The sequence below is a fragment of the Corvus brachyrhynchos genome, unplaced genomic scaffold (genome assembly GCF_000691975.1).
Source record: "Corvus brachyrhynchos isolate BGI_N302 unplaced genomic scaffold, ASM69197v1 scaffold126, whole genome shotgun sequence".
Taxonomy (NCBI): Eukaryota; Metazoa; Chordata; class Aves; order Passeriformes; family Corvidae; genus Corvus; species Corvus brachyrhynchos.
Window position 1 is genome coordinate 6,561,969 of NW_008239283.1, and position 18,368 is coordinate 6,580,336.

General features: G+C 44.5%; 1 protein-coding gene across 1 annotated transcript; it reads right to left on the bottom strand.

Annotated features, from left to right (window-relative positions):
- Window positions 1-409: 409 nt before the first annotated feature.
- Window positions 410-14,640, bottom strand: SCTR (secretin receptor). The gene is made up of 11 exons (XM_017740247.1): window positions 14,012-14,640; window positions 10,044-10,147; window positions 9,653-9,750; window positions 8,554-8,686; window positions 7,586-7,739; window positions 7,436-7,496; window positions 6,825-6,894; window positions 4,075-4,166; window positions 3,844-3,982; window positions 3,624-3,665; window positions 410-2,599 (listed from the first exon to the last, which is right to left on the bottom strand). The coding sequence occupies exons 1-11, from the start codon at window positions 14,397-14,399 to the stop codon at window positions 2,423-2,425; spliced, it is 1,458 nt and encodes a 485-aa protein (XP_017595736.1). The 5' UTR covers window positions 14,400-14,640; the 3' UTR covers window positions 410-2,422.
- Between the last annotated feature and the right edge of the window lie 3,728 nt (window positions 14,641-18,368).

An 18,368-nucleotide genomic window follows, 5' to 3' on the forward strand; every position in this document is an offset into this window, starting at 1 on the left:
CTCAGCTCTTCATACAAACAAGGCTTGTGCTTGATGCCTGAAGCAAACATGTAATATGGAATCTGGGAATGATTCCTTTTTCTTGGTTATTCCAGGCAAGACAAATAAAACCAAAAGTGTAAAAAAATAATTTATGCTAGAACTGGGGGCTTTTAAATATAAAAACCAGAAGCATTTTTTTCTGGGGCATGTGGTATGCCCGTGTACATATAGGTATCACGCTCAGCCTGGGCTCCACCCAATCTTGTGCTGGTCCTAACTATGCACTGCAGGGCTGAGCTCTTACACTGGCTTGTGTGAGAGCCAATAATTGCATCAGATCTAATTAATTGCATGTTATTGTATCTCTGAATCTGTATTTCTTCATTTATGCTGGAAGGAGGCATTTGCATTTAAAACAAACAGCTGCTTTGGCTTGAAGGATGAATGTTTAATTCTCAGGGAACATACAAGTTGTTTCACCCTTCTTGGTCTCTTTCATAGGCTGGAGAGAAAGTTAAGGTTATGGTTTTTTGTAAGTATCTCACTTGCTAAGTGCACTGGGACAGAGTGAACCGCCAAGGAGTTCAGAGGCTCTGCTTGGCTTGGGTGAGTCAGCAAAAAGTGAGATCTTTCATTCCAACCTTCATGAAGGGGCTTTCACTTCTCCTTTGGTCATGGGACTGATCCTGCTTCTGTTCTTCTTTCCACTTGTTTTGGCTGACTTTTAAAGGAGAAAGCCAACTTGAAATCTTGCTATTTCTAAAAATATGAGTTTAAAGTAATTCCTTAAAACACTCCTAGTTTACAGCTTTGCATCTCATTATTTTTTTCATGGAAAAGAGGTTCAATTGTCCTACTGCTGGGTGACCTGCATGAGCCAACCAGGCAGGGCAGGCTGGAGCAACCACGAAGCTCTCTCTGCTGCTGAGTGCCCTTCCTCTCCTGGCTGCCCTCCTTGTGCTGCTGCCTGCAGCACCTGCTGCACCAGGGAGGGTGTGGGGTAACTGTCAGCACTGCCAGAGAAAAAAATATTTTTTTCCCGAATCTCAGAGTTTCAAACAGAGCTAACAGCACTCAAAAACCTGCTTCGGTACAGGTAATTTAACCTTGAACATATCCTTTTAACTTGTCTGCATGTTTGCCTTCTGATAAAATGGCAGAAGCCTACCATGTAGGCATTTGGTGTGATTAAAAGCTCGTTGGAGCAGTTTTGGCAGAGGGGGCTGAGGAGTGCTGCTCAGGCAGCATTTGACATGCCATGCATGTTTTGCCAATGTCTTGTAGGAGGGAGAAGTGATAAACACCATTTGCTTTTGGTTCAATCATCTTTGCCCTTGAAGAAACAAAGCCAAAAATCGCCCCAACTAGGGAAATGTGGATACAAAATCAAGTAGGAGATCTGATTTCATTTGTCAGATGAATTATTGTATCCCTTTCCCATTCAAAACAGGGAAATTTGCTTAATTATGTCCTTAAGAGCATAAAGCTGTAGTAGCTCAGATACTTTTCGACAGCATATTACAGTGCACAGCCTTGCAGATTTCAGTACAGTGAGGGACTGTAAACTCTACTGAGATTTTTGATAACCACTATGGTAGTGTTTTTCACCAGATAGCTTCTACTGTCCAGTTCAATTGAGCTTTAGAGGTCTCAAGAGCTTCCATTAATTCCCTTCAAATACAAACTGGTCAAGTCTCAGAGGTACAGACACAATAGGAATCAGCTATCTTGCTGAAGTTTTTTTGGTCACCCTTGGAATATGCTGTAATAGCTTTTTCACCATTTCAAAATGATACAAATATCCAAATTGGACCACTATTTTTTCCAAGGTATCCACTATTAAAAGAGGCAAAGGCAAAAAGCTGTCTGAAGCATTGTCACTGGAGCAATGGATATGCAGTCAGAGAGGAAACTGAAGTTCAGCTATGCTTTATGTTCTCAGTGTCCATCATACATCACCACAACAGAGAGTCTTTGAACCTTGGTAGATTTGAGGGATTAATTAGTTTCACATTTCAAACCCATGGGCTGTATTGGAGGATGGCATGTAACCTTCATCAGATAAAATTGAATGTCCTCCCAGCTTCTGCAGCAGAAGAAATAGAGAACATCAAAAACTCAACAGCCTGGCTTAGCCTGGAACACACTGGAGAGCCACATGGAAAATGGAAGGTCATATTTAAGGTAGAACTAGCAGCAGGTGTGGAAAGAAAGAGAAATTACTGTGGCCAGAAACTCAAGGAAAAGCATAATTTTTTGGCCCATTTTGCTTTGCAGAATAACCGTGGTGCTGCACAGGATATACACGAACAGATGTGCTCCAAGAACCACTGATCTACAGCCAAGTCCTGCTGTCAGATATGTACACAAGGCTCCCAGCTCAGCCCATGGGACACAACCATGTGTATCTGAGCATGGAGGTACCCTCAGGTGCACAGTGTTAAAGCACACTTGACCTTTGGAGGGTTTTTCTCTTGTGCTCTGGTGGGCTGGACCTCACCATCTGCATCTCTTGAGTCAAGCCACTTCCTCCGTTACTCACTGAGGTGCTGAGATGCTGACGCCAGTGTTTGCTTAAATGCCACTGCCTCCATTTTCTCTGAACTTCCAGCTGAACCTAGGTAGAAAGGCCACAAAATACTTAGTTCAGCTAGTTTATGTTGGAGCCCTGCACTGCAGAGAGCAGTATAACAGGAAAATGAGAGTGGGTTACCTTTGCCAAGGTTTGGGTTTGCTTATTTATTTAACCAACCCCCTGTTTAAGGGGTTAAGGTAAGGCCTATTTCTTGACACTTCTAGTGATACTGTTGTTCAGCCACACAATTTGCTATTTAACTGCAGGTGAAACTGTTCATGGAATCTAGTTGGCCTTATGAAGTGTTTGGTTTAGAATTTTCCAGAATCTGAAGTTTAGATATAAAACCAGGACATTTTGGCACTCTAAGTTAAAAAAAAACAAACAGATTTTCTTTTTAAAACCACTTTTTCTGAACCCAGTTAAAAGATCAGTCAGGGTATTTCAAAACCCTCTGTCATTTCAAAGTGACTTTTTCTCCTTAGGCACTGGTTTGGTTTTTTTTTCCCCTTCCAATTAGCTCTAGATCTTCCAGGTTGGTGTAATGTTTCCCCTCACCTCTACCAGCAGCAGCATTTCAGAGTGCAAGTTCTACCCCAGAAGCCTGGGAGTTGTCATGCAACTACAAAGGAAACAGTCTCTCTACCAAAAGCTTTACCTTACAAGAGTCCTAATAAACTTGGACTGGGTATAGCTTTTGATAAATTCCCTCCTAAGGATTGAGTAAATAAAATGGCCATGGATGGGATGACAGATAATGGTACCATACGTTAGAACCAGTCGGCTGTCAGTGTGACTGTGTGAGGGACGGTGCTACACCTTTCAGTTCCCAGACAGTAATAATGTTATCTGATTTATGAAAGGGTTGCAGTAGTTGAGAGGTGAAGTTTGCATCTGGCATACAATTACCTAGGCTTGCCAGGTCTAGGAGGAATTTCATGAGTGATGTTAGGTAGCTGGGAAGAAAACCCTCAGATAAAACATGTAATTCATTGGGGAATGTATCCCACTGATTAATGAGGCATGCTTCAGCAATAAAAAAGAGTGTTATATACACCAAACTCACCTCACCATTAAGGAAACAATAAAGTACAGCCACAACAAAGCCCTAAAAGATAAAAGAACCATGGTCACAGAACTGTAGTTTCAGCTTTTGAATGGGGATGAGGCATCTCAAGGGAAATCAGACAGCTTGGCTTTGCCATTGGAAGCTCTAGTCTGTTGCAGAGTTATATGTTCTACCTCCTTTTCTTACTTTAAAGAAGTAATAGCTTGTCAAATATTACCTGGAATGATCCAAGAGCCAATTCAAAAAACAGCTGAATTTCCATTGTGCCGCTGCTTGCGTCCTCAGGGAAAAAAGCAAAGATGATGTAGTGGACCCCAAAGAGAGGGATGAGGAGGAGTGTTGACTTTGCAAGTCTCCTGAGAATGAAAACAGAGGGAAAAGCTGGTGTAGAAGAGCAAGAAATGCTCAGGTGGCCTTGCATGTCTTATAAGGGGTGTAAGGGACATACTTGTATTGGTTGAAATCACTGCTCCGTTTTTCAGGGGAGCTGAGCTTCCTCATCAGGATTCTTAAAATGTTGACAAAGAGAATGAAATTAATCTGAAAAAAAACCCCAAAGTAAGAATGCAAAAGCAACCCACCAAACAACAAACCCAGTATCCACTTACATAACTGCCACGTATCAGCAGAGCCAGTTTGGGGATTCGATTACAGGGCTTGGGGCTGGCCTGCCTGTGTCCATGTTCCCATCCTAGTCTTTGTTCCTGCTTCTCCAGCCTGCTTGGCCACCCTGGGCTTGGATGCAGGCTGCTTTCCCTGCTGGTTTGCTGCAGCTTTAGTTATGGAGATGGTCAGGCCGTATTATCCAGGCAAATCACCAAAGGACAGGGAGACCAGGAGCATCGGTTTGGCCCCTTGTGGCTGTGGGGTTCTGGCAGCCTCTGCACAGTCTGGCCCCACTTTGGATGCCAGCAAAGGGGCAGCACTGGAGCTATCACTTGCTATCTGGGACTGCAAGTGCTGTGTGCTCTCTGCCGGAAACACTCAGTGTGGTTTAGGATCACGAGGCAAATTAGTTAAAAATGGGGAGAGGAGAGAGTCGACACTGGAGTTCTTCCTTTCGCATTTCCCCCATCTTGAAGGGTGGATATCAGGTAAAAATGCTGATCTGCTCAGTTTGGGTGCAGATGAGGCAATAGCTGTTTCTGCTCGTTCGACCCTCAGGGAAGGAGTGGGAGTTGCAGGGAGGCAGAGCCGCCTGAGCGTGTCTGTGTGTCTGTCCCGCGGCCAGTGCCCTGCACCCCGTGGGGAGCGACCTCGGGCTGCTCTGCCCTTGGCTTGCACAGCCGGCACATCTGCACCCCTTCTGCAACACCCTGCACCGCGGCAGGCCCTTAACCCTTCCCTGTGCCGGGAAACACCACTGCAGAGGTGCATCCTCTTCATGGTGGGTCGTCCGTGCCTGTGGGCACTGGAGCAGGGCTCTGGGGTGGTGGGTTTTCCTAAAAGAACCGGGCCTACTGGAGATGGGACAGACCGAGGAAGTCCCTGAGTTCTTTAAAGCTGCTGGATGGAAAGGGAGCAACTGTGGCTGCGGAGGGAGTCTGGAGAGGGCTGGAAGTTTGGGGAAGCTGGGGAGGGACGAGGAAAGGAGTAGAGCTGGGAGGAGCTAGAGGTGGAGAGCATGAAGGAAAGAAATATTTCATGAGTGGTGGGGAGCAAAGGAGGTTCAGGTCGGGGTATTCTGGGTTTTTTAACCCATTAGGCCAGGGACGAGCCGTGTAGACTGAGCAGGACTTTTCACTGATAAAAACCACCGGGGAAGGGGGAGCGGTGCGATTCCTGCCGGGAGGCAGTGCCCGCGGGCAGCGCAGGAATGAACGTGAGCCTGGGAGCACAAAGGTGTTTATCGGCGCTGATTTTCTGCCCTTTGAACTGCTCGGGGCTGCGAGGAATACAAAGATTAGATCTGGGTTCTTAAGATCTGGCTGTTTGGCTAAGGGCTTGAGTAAAGCCTCTTTTGGGTAAATCCTGCAGAGTCAGGCAGCCGGCTTCTGTCTTCAGTGGCTAAACCAGGCAGGATCAGCATTCTGAGGACACTTGGAAGGCGATAGCGGGTGGGGACCGCCAAAAGATAAATTAAGATTGTGCTTTCTGTCTTGCAGAATGCCTGGGTCTTGTTGGCTTTTAAATATTGCTGAGTGGCTCCTAGCATGAGGGTTGTTTCATAAAGAAAAATAAGTGCCATGGCCTGGTTAAGTTGATCCCAAATCACTTGTGCTGTCTGGTGCTTGTCTTGTGGGGATGCAGGACTGCTCACTGGTCAGTGGGAGCAGAACTTTAACCCACCATCTCAGCTGCCTGGGTTTCTGAGAGTGTGCAGAAGTTGCAGTTTGTGTTTTGCAAACATAATGGTTCTTACTGGAAACGTGAAAACCTCAACCAGCTCTTGGGGTCTCACTTGGAGTGTCAGCAGGTTACTTGAGAGTAACCAGCAGTTCGTGTTTCTGGGCTAGGGTTTTAGACAGGTCATTAAAGCATGGTCTGACCCAGAGCATGTTCATCGGGCAGAACAACTATCCCAAGCAGCAGCTCCAGCCCCCTGGTACCTAAGGCTCTGAAGGAGAGTATCAGCAAATGCTCAAAACACAGGTGCTGAGTATTATATCCACCGAACTGCTCTTGTCATCACTGCTGCCTTGCACTGGGTGGGTTCACACTGAGTTTCAACGCCTGTGCCTTAATTCACTGAGCAGTACCTCAGTGCTGCCCACTAATACATGGTGCATGCAGCCTGTGAGCTGTTTTCATTCCTGAAAACAAAAGCCAGTGGTCATGTAAGGCAAGTTGGTTTTGGCTTTGCTGAGAGAGGCACTGACCGGCAGACACAAAAGTAATTGTACTGAAATGTACAGCCACTCGTTTCTCCTCCGGAGATTTCCTTGAAACAGTCCAAAACAAGCTTCCACAAACCAGCCAAGTTCATATGAAATCAACAGGATGTGGAAACCTGATCTTCAGCCTCTTGCTTCTTGGGAGGACATTCTAGCTTTCCTTGTGAACTTAGCTTTGGGGCATTGGTTACTAAGTCCTGCTGAGCAGAAGTTGCTTAAGCAGTAACTCATGGGTCACACCAGTTCAGACACATGTCTAAGATCAGTTCATTAACACACTTCTAAAGCATGTTGAGTAGATGAGCTCTGACTTCACAGTGTTTGAAAATACAGTTTGAATCTGCTTGTCCCAGAAAAGACTTACAAAAATAGACACAACTATGGGGCCTCTAATGATCCACCAGGTATTGGCATCAGTGTTAATGTCCCAACACCTGTAAAAATAGAAGAGAAGGTGCAGTCAGTTATCAAAACATTGGTATCTTTTCAAACAGGTTTAGTCTGTTTTGTACCTTAGATAGGCCCCTATTCCCTTCTCTACGAAACTAATTTACTGTTCTTACTTAGTGGTACAACATGTCTGATGGAAAGCTGCCCACCTGCACTGGACAGAAATATGTCCTTCCCTTAAAGTATAAACACTGTTCAAAATTTTGAAAGGGAGAAGAGAAAGAAACAAAGTTTCACTATTCAGAAAGTTAAATACAGATACTGAAAACATTGTGGTCTGAATTCATACCTGAAAGCTACCTCCTACCCTTGAAAATGCTGAAATGGAATTGGAAGCTTCTTCTCATGTTGCTCATCTGTACCTCTACTCACACCCACACTAGGATGAAGGCTCCCACCACAGCAGGGTGTTGATTGATTTATCTCCTCCCAGCAATTAGAAATGAGCAGGATGCCATAGAACAGCCTGCACAGGGGCTGCATGCTTCCCCTGGCGTGCCAGCTTCCCCCCTCCATACCACTCACCCAATATTTTCATGGAGCTGCCTAGCAGTCGCCCATGCAGCCACAAACACTGTTGGGGCACCTGCAATTGGAAAAACCAGTTACTGCTTCATGAGTTCATCCCAGAGGCAGAAAAAACCCAGTTATTCTTGCTGAAGGGAGAACCAGTACCCCATCCGAGAGCGATGAACCACCAGAGGTACTTCCTTTCCGAGAAGAAAGAAATCACCAGGAGAGTGTGGAGGTACAGTCCCTCCACGAGGAGCCAGCTGTAGTTAGACATGATGCAATACTGAAAGAAGACCATGGTGAGCTTACAGCCAGCCTGAGGAAAGAGAGGGTAATTAGCTCCTGCCTGGGTTTGTGCCTACCTTCTAACAGAAAGAGCGAGCTGTAAATTAATTGGCAAATAGAGATTTTATAGCAATTAGGGGACTAAATGGGTGTCCTTGAGACAGGGGTTCACATGACAAGAAAGCAGAGCTGGCGCTCCTAAATGCATTAAACTCCTAAATGCATTAATCAACTGAATGTGTCATGGACACATGGATTCAGGTTACTGTCTCAGGGGAATTTCACTATTACTACCTCCTTAGTACCAGTAACACTAATATCACCTTAGAGAAGCAGATGAATGTATTGTCAATCTTTTTTCCCCAAGAAAATTAGTTGATAAAGACAATGTTCTCAAAGTATTATTTTTCTGCAACAGAAATCCAGCAAAACCAGTGGGGTAAAACAAAACAAAACAAACCTATTTTTGTTACTCTCCCTAATTCTTGTCTTTTAGTTTAAAGCATTGACCATCATCTGCAGTGTTGCTCACCCCTCCTCAGCCCCAAATTTTCAAAATATTTTGCTGCCAATAAAAAGAAAAAGGCAAAAACCTTTCAAAATTTGAGAGGTCCCAAACTCTCTGAGTGCAAGCCCTTATCTTACTATCAGGTCTCACACTGCAGTGTACATCAGCAATATTTATTGTGTTCTCAGAGAAGGGGCAGAAGCATACCTCTCTTCTCCCATAACCCTTCATGATGAATATAAAGCTGGAAGGGAGAGTTCCTTCCCTGCACACTAGATCCTGCTAGGATCCTGCTGGGAAACTGAGGGGTGGAGCAAGCTGGCAGGCAAAGGGTTACCGTGTATGCCCCACAGTAATTTGTGTCTTCAGAGGAAAACAAAACAGCATCCTTGATGAAGTTGGACGAGGCTCGCAAAATGAACGATGTGAAGAGATGCATGTGGATGTAGTTCCTTGTGCAGCGAAGTCTTCTGCAAAAAAATGAGAGAGAGATCCAGTGAAGTGACATTCTTTACCAATGTAAGGAGCCTGTGGCTGTAAACAGCAGGTTTCAATCCTTAGTAGTGTTAAACTGACAAATGAAGAACAGTGTTGTTCTGTCTGTGAAAGGAAGGCTAAGGCATCTCCCAAGAGGGATATCCTAGAGAAGACCTTAAAAAGCTACAGTCACATCTGTTCCACTCAGGTACTAAAACAAGCTGAATGTTGCCAGGAAAATTGTGATTTCATGCCAATATGCTTGTTCTGGCATCCCTCCCTCCTTTCCAGAGTAACATGAACCCAAGGTGTTTATTCACACCTGGATGAATTTATTTATTCTGCCAGCACAGTGCACTTGTGCCTGCAGGGTTTTCTGTATTAAATCTCCACATAATCTGTGTCCAGAGGCCATGCAGCCTGAATATAAATTTGCAAAGTAGTTTGGTTTCCTTTTGCCCAGAGGAGCCGCCCTGACACTTACTGTAAGGGAAATTAATTTCACTGAATAAGCAGCACAGTACAAATTCCAGGTTACAGGGATGAGTGAAGATAAGCTGAATGTCACATTGCTAATAGAAACACCTTTCCAGAAGTCAATGCAGTGGCACTTAGAACAAAGTTTTAGCCACAGTCTCAAGTGGGGAAAAGAGCAGCAGAGGGAAAGACACTCTGCCTAAGGGACACTGAAATCATGGGAAGACCTCATCAGGGAGTTGGTGCAGATGCCATTTGCAACATGCATCCAGCTACAATTTGAAAAGGAGAGCACAACATAATGAGCAGTCCTGACATTTTCTGGGAGACAGGAGTCAGAGATAAATTTTGTCACTGATTTCTGTGAAGGTTTTCGGAAATACTTCAATTTTTAATTTCCCCTGAAATAAATAGAAGGATTTGTGTCAGGTGAGATGACCAGAAGTCCTGGCCAAACACAAACCAGAGATACTTCTCCTCACCTAAAGGAGGCAAGGACCACTAAGGCTATCATCAGCGTCACAAGGGAGGTGCAGTATCCGATGGTGTACATGGTCTTCAGGGTCATGAAATAGGAACGCTGCAGGGGAACATATAATCACATCTTTACCTTGTCTGTCTGGTAGAGATCAGCCCACACCAAGAAAAAGATCTCTCCTTGTATTTAATGAATAAATTTTCTTGTAAAATCAGCTACTGAAATTTCAGCCTGAGCAACCACTTCCATTCATTTGCAGGAAGCATTCATGCTGAAAACCACCAATAGCAGTAGCCCCACCTGAGTTAAATCACAACATAACCAGTCTCTCCTTAACACATTTCTCCCCAGTACCCCAGAGCAGCAGATCTGTGGTTATGGGCACTTAGACTCACTCTGGCCTCATTGGTTGTGTCATTGACATTGTAGCCACAAGCAATGTCAGGTCTCGGGTATGGGTCTGACCAGCCCTCGCTTGTACAGTTTCGGTACACAAAACCTGTGTGGTAACAATAAAAAAGACAGAATGGGGTATGATTATTTCCAGTTGTATTTTTGTTGTTCTCAGTGTTCAATCACCATGTAGGGTTGCTCCAGGAGCCAGGAGAGTATGTTCCCCCAGGCAGTGCACTCTGCATAGCTGGAGGCAAAATGCAGCTGAGCTAATTCTGTTGATACTTGCCCAGTGTACTTGTGTGGGTCATAACATTGTTTGCCCACTCAGGGATGACTGTGATGGATGTGTTTTTATTAATTGCAACATAAATAATACTGTTCAGTACATCTGGTGTTTCTTGGCCACTATTCCAAGATCAGCAAACACACGACTTGTTCAATCACAGATTCAAACTTCATGCAAACCTGATACTCTACTGAATGCTTCCACCTCCTTACTGTGGTTTGTCATGCTCCAAATAGAACACAAAACTGTAGATGGTCACAGATTTTCAGTAGGATTTAAATGAAAACTAAAAGTCTTTTCCCCACACTGGGCATTATTTTGCCCAGTTGATTTCCTTGCTTACTTGCAAATTAAATGTTAGGAGGAAATTTCCCTCATTTAAGCTCAGTTTCTGGAAAGCTGAGTACTTGAGTCCAACTGTGTCCCTTGTGGCTGTCTTCAGGGAAAAGTAGGCATTTGCAGAATTCAACTCATTTTTTGGACTGGTATCTGCAAAGGGCAGTTTGTCTGACCTTCTTCTGCTGGGATGTCTGACTTTTAAACTCCTAAAGCTGAGTGAGATGAATGCCCAGCAAGTTGCACGTGGCTGAATAGGATAGTTTGGAACTCGTCCATATTAATGTTTGGCACTAAAGTGGAAGTGGGAAGTCCTGCCCTACACCACTTACAATGTCTCTGGAAGAAAGTGGCCCTAGCAGGCATGTGCTGAAGGGAAACTTTTACAAAGAAGTAAAACCACTGCCCACTGTCCTAATCTCATTGATCTGTCCAGTAAGAATCATACTTTAGAAACATGAAGTGAAATCCTGGCTTTGTTGCAGTGATGGCAATGCTAGCAGGTACTTAAAGGGGACATGAAATCAGCAGTCCTTCTTAGTACAAGCCTTGCCAGAGGGCTCCATAAAATTCCATTTTTTTCCCCACATATTTAGCCATGAGGACTTCAGGCTGTCTGGCTTTTGCAAAACATCCCTGCAGTGTTGAGGGAACTGAGGGAGATGCATATGCAGCAATGTTTGGCAATGGTTTATCCTCTTTGGAGCCCTGCTGGAATTGTCAGGACAGAGTCAGGGCTCCTGCTACCTCTGGGCTAATGCTGATGACCTGACAACATGTCTGCACTTGAGTTGAACTCACCTCTGTAAACCTGCAAGGCACAGCAAACATGCTGAGAACTCTGAGTGGGAAGAGATCTGGGTGTGTCCTTATCAGACTATTATTCTGATGCTTTTTTGAACATCCTGTTCCAGTTTAGCATCTTTGAAAGGGCCAGGCTTGCTTTCTAAGCCAGGTTTTCTATGCCTTGCTGCAGTGCAGCAACAACAGGAAAGAAACAGCTCTCCAAACGGTTCTCCCCAGCCTGCCTTGGCACCCAGCAAGGGGGTGGTGTGGTGGCAGATTCTCTACTTCAGTGTCAACTACTAAGACACCCTTACTTAACTTGGAGCAAAGCACTGTACTTGTAAATGTGCCTGTGACTGTTTTGTGCCCGAGGCTGTCAAAGCAGATCAGACAAGAAGAGGTGAAGTTCTGTGTTGGTGTGCACATGCTATTGCATTATATGCAAAACACAGGGGATTATGCCAGGCACATCATATGGACATGAGGAAAATTTTAGCAATGCTCCTTGGTTATGGGTGACACACACCACTGGGGAAACTGCAGCATGCCCCACTCAGAGCAGATTGGGGGTCTGCAGTCTGTCTAAGGATTGTGCTTGGTGTTTAATCATAGTTTGGAGGCTTTTGGAGTTGCCTAGGCAAGAAGGAACTCTGGCTAAAGGGATGGCTGTGGAACTGGGACCATGTGATGTGGCCTTTGCCTCTGAATCTTCACAATAGTCACACCTTTCTTCATATCTTGCCTGAGACACCATGGTCAATTCTGCTACTTGGTTCCAGATGATTTTGTTTCTTTGGTCTGCTATGTAGAAAGGGACCAGGCAGTCTGGGCAGCAAATGCAAATCTAGATGTCAGCACAGAGATCAGGGTTTGGGCAGAGTTCAGAGCCATCCGCATGGCTTAACATATGGGCCTTTGGCATTTGTGGCTGCCCATCTGCTTTGTAAGTGGTGAGGAGAGAAAACCTTTGCTTTTCTTTTGAGGCAAGCAGATCTTTGTTTTGCTTTTTCAAAATTGTTTCAAACAGGGCAATGACTGTAGCAGTAAATAAAGTCAGGAGTCAAAAGCCAACCCCAGTATTAAATCAAAGAAAAATGTGGCCATGAGAATGAGGTTAAACTATTGCTGATTTTGACCCAAAATTCCAGATGCAGAGACTGAAATAAGATGCTAGTGGTGATGGACCAGGTCTTGGGGTTCTGTTTTGAACACTGTAATGCTGATTATTGTTTATCAGCTTCTCGATAAGGAGGGCAAGTAAAGTTTAAGCTCTTGGACTATCTCCAAGATAAGGCAGTGAACATTTGAGATGTAATTATGAACTTTGAATGTACAAATTCCTGCCTCCTCCCCCGTGAGAAGGCCAGAGGCAGGGAACAATTCCCTCTAGTGGCTGTACCAGCAGGGATTTCAGTTACTGCATTTAAGGGCCGGGATCACCATGCTAAAGATGTGGATGCCAGACAGCGATCTATGCCTTTGTGTAGTTTATCCTTTACTCTAAACCAGATTAAAGGGCTCAAAGGGCAGATAATGTTCGTGTGTACAGAAAGTAGCACGGTTTTTATTTTAATCTGAGTGGCTCATGTCTGATTTCATTTAGAGAGCACTAAGTGCTTCTCCTCTGAGTTATGTAATCTTTATTAGACAATCTAATACTTTGTCTCCTGTTCCTCCCTTCATAAAATCAATCTGTCTGCTTTTCTGTAAGTACTGGACCTCATTAATCTGTGTCCTATAACTGAAGAATGCAAAAGCCTCTTCTCATTTGAATCATTAACTCCCTAAAGAGAAATGTAAACACATTTCTAAGGCATTACTGAAAAGCAGAAATGAACAGAAAGCAGGCTTACTTAATAGCTCATGATTACTGTCGCCTACTGGGAGTAAATTTCACTTCATTTCTAGTTTAGATATCTGAGAAAAAGGACAAAAAGCATTGCTTGAGCTCGCCTCTGAGTGAATTGTTTCATGAGCCATGAAACCTGAATTTCCATGAGTTTGTGCCACTTGTGTGGATTCCTGTCACAGCCAAGAGAGAAATCCCCAGTGCAGATTTCCTCTTAATGAAGGCAAAAAAGGGGATCTTTTCTGCCTGCCAAGCTGGATGTTTGCCAAAACTTGTGTGAACCTAATGCTCTGTGAAGTTTTGTCCCCATCAAGCTCATCTGGGACCAGCCACTGGCTTTAGGAGTTATCAAAAGGGGAAAGACGCAAATAAACACAGAACCTGAGTGGAGAAAACTCTTTTCCTTAAGAAACTATGCTAAAAACCTGCATTTCAGGATAGCATTTACTTCCTGCACTTTTTCCCAACTGGCTAGAAAAAATAAACACTAAAAAGATCTTGCTACTTTAATTCGAGGCTTTTTCATGTTTAGCTTAGTGCTGAAAACTTAGAGCTGCTAAGTAGCTTTCATTCTTTAAAAGAAGGAGGGAAAAAAATTCATTTCAAATTCAGACCTGAGAGTGGGGTCTTTGTAAATAAAAAATAAAATGTTTAAAAATAAGTGTTTAATAAAAAGCACCTGGGCAAGAAAAACATCATTTTAGCATTACCTTTTTTCCCAGTCAGCATCTGGAAGAATTCAGGGCAGTGAGCATTGACAATCTGTCCCACAGTGGATGAAGGCCAGCAACTCATGTTATCCCACATTCCAGCACATCTGCCTGGGGGGGCAACAAGGAAATACCATACAGCATCTCCCAGTGACATAACACCTTCCAACTTCTTCCAACAATGAAACACTGGGAGACACCTCCAAGCAGCACAACGCCATGCAACATCTCCCACCAAGGCAGCTACAGGAACAAAGATGCTCAGTGCTCTGAAAAACAAGCTGGATGAGACAGAGCAAGTCCTGCTGAGACCTGGATAGGACAGAGGAGGTCCTGATTGCTTCAAACCAGCCCCAGCAAGCTCCCAGACCTGTCCCAGTCTGGTCATTTACCCCGCTGGTCTCTACTAGACACACAAATAGCAATTAGAGTCATTCTGAACATCACATCAGGCCCTTTGCTATGTATCTTTTTGCTAGTAACTACTGAATGGCCCTGGAAAGATAAAAGAAAACAGATGGGAATTTTTTACCTTACTTTCAGTGTTTCTAAAGCTTCCACTTTGAGTCATCCTAAAGTTTTCCTTACATAATATTTTTGTAAACAGGAAAAAATGCAACTAGATGACCCTGCTTGAGCAGGGAGGTTGGACCATATGACCCACTGGTCCCTTCCAGCCTCACCCATTCTGCAATTCTGTGACTAGGAGTCTAAACAGCTTCACAATGATACTTAAACCACAGATCACTTAAATCACAGAATATTCTGAGTTGCAAGAGATCCACAAGGAGAGTACAAATCTTAAGTGAATGGCCCGTTTGGGGATCACACCCATGACCTAGGCATTATTAGCACCATGCTCTAACCAGCTGAGCTAATCTCATCATACCAGGGAAAGGATAGAGAGGAACAGTATCGATGTCTTCCTTTTATCACCATAAATACTCCTCTCTTTCACTATGCCTAGGCTGTGCTGAAGTGAAGAATGCCAACAAACAACTCACTGAATGTGGCTGCCCAGACTTACCCCATTTCCCTCAGTTATGTGCAAGGGCTGCTTATTTTAAGGATGGGCTTGTTGTGGTCCCCTCTCACAGTCAGGGAGAGAGGGAGGCTTTTCCAGCTGCACCTTCAGCTTGACTCTGTTGCCTTCTGGCAGGGCTAGTAGAGATGCCTCAGGGAGCCAATCTGGTGGTCAGTGGACCACAGTATGATGGTGATCTCTACTTAGGCATCTTGCTTAGGTGCTGGAGGCTGGCATGGATTAATTCTGGCCTGAGGTGCAGAGTGTTATTGGAGAATACCTACATTTGATGCTCTTTGTACCACAGACAAATTGCAATCCTACCCTTACTTATTTTGCTCTTCTACAGATACAGGTTGAAATCATTCAGGTTCATTCCCTTTTGCCTCCACTCACTGGTCAATGGTTTTAGCACATCCTCCTTTGTGGTTTCTGCAACATAACAGGGGAAAAAAAGGCCACTGGGGCATGTCAGGACTGCCCTGTGCCTGGTGTACCCAAACGTGTGCTGACTGCCCTGCACGCTCCCTGAAAGCTGAGGGGAGGAAGTGCTGACCGAGCACTCTCCTCAAACACTTCATGCTTTATAAGGCCAACCACCATTAGCCTGACAAAAATATTTACATTTCTAGAAATGTATTGATTTCCTCCTGCGCAACAGTCCTAGTGCCTGAAAATACAGAGCTGTTCACAGCCAGGGCGGCACCTCAGCCCTGGTGTCCTCCCTGTGCCAATGTTTATAAGACTTGCTAAGGATTTACTTCAAAGCAAAAGTTTAAAGGCAAGCAAAACTTCACCTTGGGTGATATTTATGACTTAACGCGCTGCATTGTTTGGGTTATCGAACCTTTATGCCAACACCACGGGCATAAAACCCCCAAATCAGACTCAGTGCACAGAAAAACCTGGCAAAATTATGATGTTGGGTGGTTTCCATCCAGGAAGAGAAAACAAAAACCAGCTGAGCTATTCCTCCTGCAGGTGGGCTTCTTGCCACTCCTCATGGATGAAAGCTGGTGCCTCCCACCCCCAGTTAGATAAAGAGCCTCGGGGGGGAGACAAAGGACAGCAACACTTCTCTCACACAGCCCTGTGCTCTTTGGGCTCAAGTAGCAAACAGCATTCTCCCAGCAGCAATACATGGTGTCATCATGATCAGAGGTTCCAGGTCTCCAGTAGCTTCCCTGCCCTGCTTCTTACTCCCAAGAAAATTTTCTTGTCTTCACTCATGCACAAAAAAGACCATAACCATGACTTGGGTTACGTTAATATTACACTGCTCCCTTTCCCAAATGAATGTTATCACAAGGGCAGAGTCCCTTTTTTCTTTTACTGCAGGAGGATAAGAAACATTCACTGCTCAGGTACTTTGTGCCTGATTCTCCAGAAATGAATTCCTTTATTTGTGCCATCTTCACAGAGATGTGAGCACTGTGGCAGAGATGGCATGGTGGGAGCTTGTCCCCTGCTTTGTCGTTTTCCCTGCCCATGCCAGTCAAAGCTTCTGGGGCAGGTGCAGGAAGGATGGGGTATGGAAGGTTCCCCACACCCTCCAAAGCCACCTTTCTTTCTCCCTGCATGACCCACCAAGGGTAAGCACTAAATTCCTCAGCTTTGTTTCTCTCTTCTTCAAACTGAAATCCCTGTATAGGATTTTCTCCACATGGACTTCAGGGATGCAGATACCTTAAAAGCTGGAGGTATTTTCAGGTGTGTTATTTCCCAGAATAGAAGCATTACTCCCTAATTTACCAAGGTAACAAATCCCTGTTAGAGCTTGGTAGAATTTTAGGTAGAATTATCCCGTTTAAAAATTCCAATAACAAAAGGCCTTGGGGGAATTTTAAGATGTGGATCCAGTTTAAAATTGGATTAAATCTCTGCTGAGAAGCTACTATTTGACTGAGATAAAACAAGACTGTCTGTACAATGGTACTGCTTGCTAATGCTAGAGTGGGTCCACACCTGCACAGTCCTGTGGAGTTCTACTTGTCTGCATCTGTGGAGCTCTGGTGCAAAGCAAATACAGAGCTGAACATTAGAGCCATATCACAGGATCTAAGCAGAAAAATAAATAGGTTTCCTGTTTGCTGAAGTAAACAAGCAATACTGATTTATTCATATCATCAAACTTCTTATACGCAATGAGACAGGTCTGTCTTGTGGAGTATCTGGAAGTCTGCCATAAGGTATCCTGTCACTGCTACGTGGCTGTAATGTCCTGAAGCTGTGCTCACACCCATCAGTCTGCAAGGGACAGGGATAAAACAGTGACAGGGAAAAATGCTAGGCATCCTAAGAAACAAGGCAATAGATCTTGTCTCTGAGTTCTGCCCTTGGGCCAGGTCATAGTGAGACTGTTCTGTGTCTCCAACACTCTCTGTTAGAGAGGAAGGCTTTGAAACTAAGAAAACACCTTAGCTCTGCATGGTAGCCTGTCTGTGGCCCAGATAGCCTGCACACAGCACATCTCATGGGAGCTCCTTCCTTTCTCATGCAGGTGAGGACTTTGCCCATGTCACAGTTCACAAAAGCCACCCAGAATCAGTTCAGTCTGCGAGATGCTGTGAGTCACACAACCCCATCCTTGGTGGCGATGGCTGGTCACACACCAAAAATAGTCACATATGTTGCCTACACCCAGTGCTCTCTCTGAGATGCTGACCCAGCAGCTGCCTGGGGGAACTAACACACAGTTCAGAGGCAAGGTTTAATAATCTCTTGCACGTGACCCCAGTTGCTCAGCTGTGAAAGCAAAGCTGTCTACATGATGAGGACTCAGTACCACAACTTTCCCAGGCCAAAAAACTCCTTTATATGATGATAAATCCTCGCTGAATTTCAAGAACTCTGTTAGGTGACAGTAACTTAGAGCAAGGAGGAAGTAATGAGGACTTTGAAGCCACATGATTTAAATGTTGGCTGCTGGTCTTCATTGATTTTTAAGGCAAATATAGTTAAGTAAATTTACACTTGCCAGGGTGACTTTTTAAATTATCCTTGTCCACAAAGAGATTATTGCAATTTGCAATACTTTGTTGCTGGTGTGTTCCCTAGTTGTGAGGACTGCAGTCAAGCAACTGGGTTAGAAGGCTCCCACAACTCTTCCTGTCACAGTAAGGTCAAATCCCGCTCTCAAAACCTTGTAACAGATCTTACCTGTTTTTCTGCTCCTAAAGGAGACATAGTATACTAAGTGCATGCCTCTTATGGGAAGGGATGTAGGGGTATTTGAGTTTGAGGCACCCAGTTCATGTGAGAGCAGCTTTTATCATGTGCATTTGTTCAGCCTTTACCTGAGCTCAGGAGCAGATCATTTTCAGTTGTTCTGTT